The sequence below is a fragment of the Tupaia chinensis genome, unplaced genomic scaffold (genome assembly GCF_000334495.1).
Source record: "Tupaia chinensis unplaced genomic scaffold, TupChi_1.0 Scaffold000622_1, whole genome shotgun sequence".
Classification (NCBI taxonomy): Eukaryota; Metazoa; Chordata; class Mammalia; order Scandentia; family Tupaiidae; genus Tupaia; species Tupaia belangeri.
The window spans coordinates 321,882-328,533 of NW_006160142.1; the positions used below are offsets into that span (position 1 = coordinate 321,882).

Sequence of the window (6,652 nt, forward strand, 5' to 3'; positions counted from 1 at the left end):
AGGGGGGGGGATGGCCACGCCGCAATCCCTTCTCCTTCATTCTCCTCTCGGGATCTTGGGCACGCACACACCCGCCTGGTGTGAGTTTTAAGCCACCGGGCCCGGGTCTCAAACCGCGGTTAACTACAAGGGAGTCCAGCGACATAGCCATTACGCTAACTGCTGGTCCCGGAATTATTAATAGATAGAAACAATCTAAGCATTAAATATTCCATTTTTAAAAAACATTTTGCAAAGGAGACAATTAATCTAGAAGTTCAGAACTTTGAAAAGATAGTTCTAGCACCGTGTATTTCTTTGTTTCTCTCTCTGTCTCCCTTTCTTTTTTTTTTCTCTTTAATTTGACCAGAAAAGGACAGAATGTGAGAGAGGGAAAGTGAGAAAGCAAGCTGCCAGGTCCGGCACTTGAACTGCAGTTGACCTTGTGGGAATCAGTGTCCTTAACCACCATGCCACCTGCTGGCTCCAAAAAAGCAAATTTTAAAGTTAGGGCTGGCCCCTGTTTTAATTGAGATTTTTCTTTCTTTCTTTCTTTCTTTCTTTCTTTCTTTCTTTTCTTTCTTTCTTCTTTTTTCTTTCTTTTAAAAGTATTTATTTCACTTTATTTATTATTATTTAGTTTGACCAGAGAGAGAGAGAAAGGGAAAGTGAGAAAACAAGCTGCCAGGTCCTGAACTCGAACCATGGTCAGCCATGTAGGAGTCCAGCTCCTTAGCCACCACACTACCTGCCAGCCCCCGATATTTTTCTAATACAATACTGGGCTGTGGAGGTAAGTTGGGGGCAGGTTTAGGGGATCTGAGTTGGTTCACTGATTCACTGAGTTGGTTCACTGCTCCAGACTTATTGAGCACTTACTGCTTACCAAGTGCCACATAAAATGAGTAAGATCTGGGCCAGCCCACAGCACAGCAGTAAGCACTGTGCAGAGGGGTCTGGATCCCACATGGCCAGCCAGGGTTGAAAAATATGTAGGGGGTCCTGGACGGGATCCCGATGAGATGGGAAAATGGACAGAAAAGAATGGTAGCCTTACCAGGGCACATCGGGAGTGCTTTCCCTCTTTCTCCTGTTCACATGCCCTCTGGCATTAAAAACAAAACCAAACAAAACAAAAGCCCTGTTTCCAAATACATTTGTCTCTCATTATCTTCCAGGAATGAGTTCTAGGACCCCTCTCAGGTACCCAAATCCTCAGATGCTCAAGTCCCTTATATAAGATGGTGTCATATTTTCATATCACCTATCACTCTCATCTTCCTCCTCTATACTTTAAGTCATGGGTCCCCAAACCCTGGGCTACAGACCAGTGCTGGTCTATGACCTGTTGGGGGCTGGCCACAGACAGGTGCCAGTCCAATGGGGACTTTTGGGCACCCAAAAGTTTGAGGAGCATTACTCTAGCACAAAGGTTTCCTGTCTGCCCCAACCTTACTCTTACTCTCTCCAGCCTTTCTCTCTCTCTTTTTTTTTTTTTTTTTTTTGGAGAGATTTTTGCTATAGGGCGTGTGCGCTCACCAGAAAGACAGAGAGAGACAGAGGGACAGAAAGTGAGAAATCATACCCCAGGGGATGACCACGCCGCGATCCCTTCTCCTCTGTTCTCCTCTCAGGATCTTGGGCACACACGCACACACGCCTGGTGTGAGTTTTAAGCCACCAGATCCGGGACGCGAACTGCGGTCAACTACATGGGAGTCCAGCGACATAGCCATTACTCCAACTGCTGGTCCCTCTCCAGCCTTTCTCTTAATTAAGGCAAATTAGGGCCAGGTGGTGGCATGGTGGTGTTAAAGCAAGTAGACCCACATGGGTTGTGGGAAGGAGCCTGGCTTTGCACCTGGGTTTGAATCCCCAGCACTCCCTGAGCACACCAGGCATGTGTGCATGAGCCTCTGATTCAGGCAGCTGAGACTGGAGGTAGATAGCGGCATGTTGGGGGGGGTCTCTTATGGAAGAAATAAATTTAAAGAAAAATAAGAAGCAAATTAGGCTCCTTCCTGGGCAGCTCTTGCTCTTTGCATTATCTCTGTTACCCTCGTTACCCCAAGTGGGATGGACTAGCAGGGCTATGTGCTCCTGGAAGTGACCCGCCCCAGCCTGGCCCAGAGCTGCTCCGAGCTGGGCCCTGCTCCCGGTCTCTGCCTGAGCAGTCCCATGCCTGGTCCCTGAGCCTCTTCTTTGCACACAGAACTGATGTGAACAAAGCAGCTTTGATCCCAAAGGATTTGTCCAGTGAATTATCACTGTATAATTGACTGAGATACTTGTAAAACAGTGTTCTGTGTGGGCCTGGTGCTGTGATGGTCTTCCAAAGGAATTCCTGAAGGCCACGAGCAAGTCCAGCCAGCCTTTCTGGGGATGTCCATCCCTGTCATTGCTCTCGGTGAGCTCAACTGCCAGAAGTACCCGGGGGAGGACAACACTGAGCATTGGAGCACAGGACACAGAGCAAGGAGGGACACTGTCCCCCCAGGGCACCAAACCAGGTTCCCCAGGACTGCGACCAGGTCAGTAGTTCTCAATGCTGGCAGCCTTTCACAAATGCCAGTCCTTGGGCCTCACTCGTGGGAGGAGTCCCATGGGTAGGAGGCAAGGCCTTAGTATGGGTCTGTTTGTAAAGTTCTAATGAGCCCAACCTACACTCAGGGCAGAGAAACAGCCTTTAAAACGCTGAGTGATGAGAGGATCCCAGGCCATCTCAGCTACTGGCATTACTGTCCACCTACTCACCAAGGCCAGAGCCCCTGGCCTCCCTTTCCCCACGCCCACAGAGGCCTGTCGCTGTCCAGAGGCGCCTCTGATTTCTCGCCTACCTCTCACTCTTTCTCCCACTCCCATGCTACTGCACTTGGTTAGCACGTCTCACCTCCCACCAGCCTCCCTGAGGGAATATATGAGCTGGTTTATTACACACTAGCTAGAAAGAAAACTTTTTGCCTTTTTTTCCCTTGGCTTTCTGAGAGTTAGTGAGCTAGATATTGACTTGTCCTACTGGTGAAATTACTTACCTGTTCTTTCAGGAGGAGTGGTAAGGGCAGGCAGTCCCTTCACTGTCTCTTACACCAGCTTGTCAGTGCTTCATATTCCGACTGTGGCAAGTCTGACTTCACAGCAAAGGTTGGCCTGGGGCAGTAATTTTTAGGCTTCATTTATTCAAAGATGTGAATAACAACAAAAATACAGGCTTTATAGGGTTGGGGAGGGGAGAGGAAGGGAGAGCTATGTGGGAGAGGGTGGAGGGTCCCACATATCCTCAATGAGATTGCTGGTTAGAGATGTAAATGGTGGCATAGAACTAGAAAAGAAAAGGGCAGTGGAGGAGGGTCCCTAACTTCCCATTCTTTGATTTTTCCTTTTGTTCTTTCTCATCAGCATGTTGGTTGCTCTCTTCCCTTCCACTTGTGTAATTCTCCTACCATTCATTCCCTCTTGCCTTGTCCAGTTCGTTTTCAGATGCGAATTTTGGATATTTAGGGACCGAATATCAGCTAGACCAAAGCAGATAACTGATTTGCATTTCCAGTTAGAAAAGGAAGTTAGAGAATGACAATTACCAAAGCTCTTGAGTGCCCTCTGGTGGTCATAACTGATACAGCATGATTTTCCTCTATCTTTTATCAATGAATTTGACAAATACCCTGTAAGCCCCTAAAATACTAGACATTGTGCTAGGGAGAGATATGATATCTGTTCTCATGAAACTTAAAGTCTAAAGGAGGAGTGTGTTATTAAACATTGTAGCTTATTTAGAATTTTTGAAAGCAGGAAAAATATTGCCACAAACCGTGATTAGAAAAATGCTCTTTTGGGGACCAGCAGGTGGTGTGGTAGTTAAGGCGCTGGACATTCCCACATGGTCAGCCATGGTTTGAGTCCCGGACCTGGAGGTTTGCTTTCCCACTTTCTCTCTGTCTCTCTCTGGTCAAATTAAAATAAAGGAATGAATAAACAAAATAAAATAAATAATTCTTTAAAAAAAAGAAAAAAATGCTCTTTTATCTTTTACCAGTTTTTTAAGAAAATCTGGTATAACTTTTTTTTTTTTTGAGAGATTTTTGCTATAGGGCATGTACGCTCACCAGACAGAGAGAGACAGAGAGACAGAAAGCGAGAAATCACCCCCTAGGGGGATGGGCCACGCTGCAGTCCCTTCTCCTCTGTCCTCTTCTTGGGATCTTGGGTACGCACGCACACGCATCCGGCATGAGTTTTAAGCCACCGGGTCTGGGACGCGAACCGCAGTTGACTATGTGGGAGTCCAGCGACATAGCCATTACGCTAACTGTTGGTCCCTTTATAATGTTTTTGGAGTATGTCTGCAAGTGGCTCATTTCTGAAAAAGTTTACATTGCAAAACTCAACAACAATGTTTTTTCTATAAAATATGGGTATCAAATTAGATCATCTCCAATATAACTTTCAATTCAGCATGAAGAATTCATAGTCTCTTCATTAGCAAAATTGTAGTAGTTCAATAATAATGTTGAATAGCATTTGCAAAGTCATATATGCAGAGCATGATAAAATGTGTATAGCACATCTATACCACTATAGTATACTATGAGGAGACTTCAAAAAGTTTGTAGAAAAAGGAACTAAAGAATGCACTTATTTTGGTGCACAGTTTTTTCATAATACACATTTTCCATACTGTAGTGCTCTGTGTGTATCAACTGGTTAACCCTCACCATAATCTTAAAAAATTTAGGCTATCACATTACCCTCATTGTCAGACAGGGAAACTGAGGCTCAGAGAGAGAAATAACTTGCCTAGGATTACACAGCTACTAAATAGCAGAGCTGGGATTGGCCTCCGAGTGGTCTGGGTCCAGTGTTTGTGTTCTTAACCGTTCTGCCATATGGGACTGAAGAGTGCTCGAATTAACTGTAAATGAACTTAGTGTCTCCTTGCTGCCAAGGGACTAGAAAGGATAATGGATTGTGGGCTCTCTGGGTATGTGTGTAAGGGAATGAAGTTATCACTTGCCTGCAGTGATCAGGTATTGAGAGCATCTGAGGCCACTGTTGTCTACCCTACTTGTAAGTGGTGGAAATAGCTAATGAGTGCCATTAATTGATTGATGTCTTCTCAAGGCCTTTTACAGCCTTAGAATTCTATTAGTCTCTCTACAAGAAAAAGGTTGTTGGGAATGAAAGGCAATTTATCTTTTAAGAATTAAGTGAAATCCTTTAAGCTCTTGTTTTTGTGCCTAAAGCTGTATTCTGATGGAAAGGTTCTTTTCTTGAGCTATATCAGTGGTAGGGTAACTTAATTTGGCTTTTGAAATTTCTGTCATCTCAGACATTTATTTGAGTAAAGATAGCCGCATCGGGTATGTAAATGCAACGGGATTGCGGGTCATTTGTAAAGTTACTACAGCGGTGACAGTGAAAATTTTTTTTTACTCTGTTGTAACACACACACACACACAATTATGTGACCTTCCCACCTAAAAGCCTTGACTATTTCTAATATTCCTGGGTCTGGCACAGAGCCTGGCCTGGCACAGTGTAGATGCTCGAGAAATGACAGATTGAGAGCAAACATTACATTGAAATAGCAAAGGCCATGTGCCCATCTCTGTGTTGTACCTCTGTTCTAATCAAAGCTTTGCAGAGGACAAGTGAGAATTATAAAACTGAAAATTAATCTATTCTACTGAAAAAATAATTCTTGGCCTGGAACATTTCCTGAAATGTAATAAAATTTCATTAAGTTTAACTTTTAGAAATTAGAAACTTAAAAAATATGACATAATTTGGGCTGAAATTTACCTTTACATTATCTATACATAAACTGAGTGGTAAGAAAATGATTTAGAATTATCATAAGAACTTCTGCAGTCCATTTATGAGAAAGAGGTTTCTACAGGTCCTAAGCATACTGTAGCCAAATAATTATGTTTAATATAAATATTACTCCTATCTTTTAATTAAAGAAAATTCTTAATTGAAATACTTCTAATTGAAAACATTTTAGAAGTTAATTTATACACATATACCGTAATAAAGTTGTACTTCTTTTACAGCTAGTACTTTAAAAATGCAGACTGATTTCCCTCTAGTTAGTATAAAATTGTGGCTTTTCATGATATGTTGTTTAAATGGAACTCACTCTGCCATTGTGCTAATGGAATTGCTTATTAAAGCAACAAGTACCTTTTGTATTCAAGAGAAATGTTCAGTGGCTGTTAAGTACTTTGACCATTGATTTTTTTCTTTCTCAAGGTCCTGATTATCCCCATTGTCTGTCATACAAACTAGAACTTGGATCAGATCAAGAAATTCCCTCTGATTGGTATCCATTTGCTACTGTTCAGTTTTCGATGCCTGACACCTGTGCTTCGAGGACCGAGGTCAGGTCTCTGGGGGTAGAGAGTGATGTCCAACCACAGAAACACATCCATCTGCGAGCTTGCTACAATATCCAGGTAAGTTCCAGAGACCTTTGGTTCAAGTTGGGGCTTCTAGAGCTATGACCTGATGTGACATATGCTTTGTTCACGTGGAGTGTGTGTCCAAAAATTTTTTTCCATTTATTTATTTGCATTCATTCACTGTACATCATTACAACATACAAAATGAGATTTTCCATCCAGAGTACACTGTATATTGTCTCAATCAAGCACGTCAACAAACATGTTATTGT

The 6,652-nt window shown here is 43.1% G+C and overlaps 1 protein-coding gene across 3 annotated transcripts in view; it reads left to right on the top strand.

Moving 5' to 3' along the window:
- Positions 1 to 6,652, top strand: part of STON1 (stonin 1) — a 133,237-nt gene that overhangs the window by 39,709 nt on the left and 86,876 nt on the right. For all 3 annotated transcript variants that reach the window (XM_006159001.2, XM_006159000.3, XM_006159002.2), the window contains exon 3: positions 6,232 to 6,434. In XM_006159001.2, coding sequence (XP_006159063.1) covers positions 6,232 to 6,434 — 203 coding nt within the window. The remainder of the gene's footprint in view (positions 1 to 6,231; positions 6,435 to 6,652) is intronic.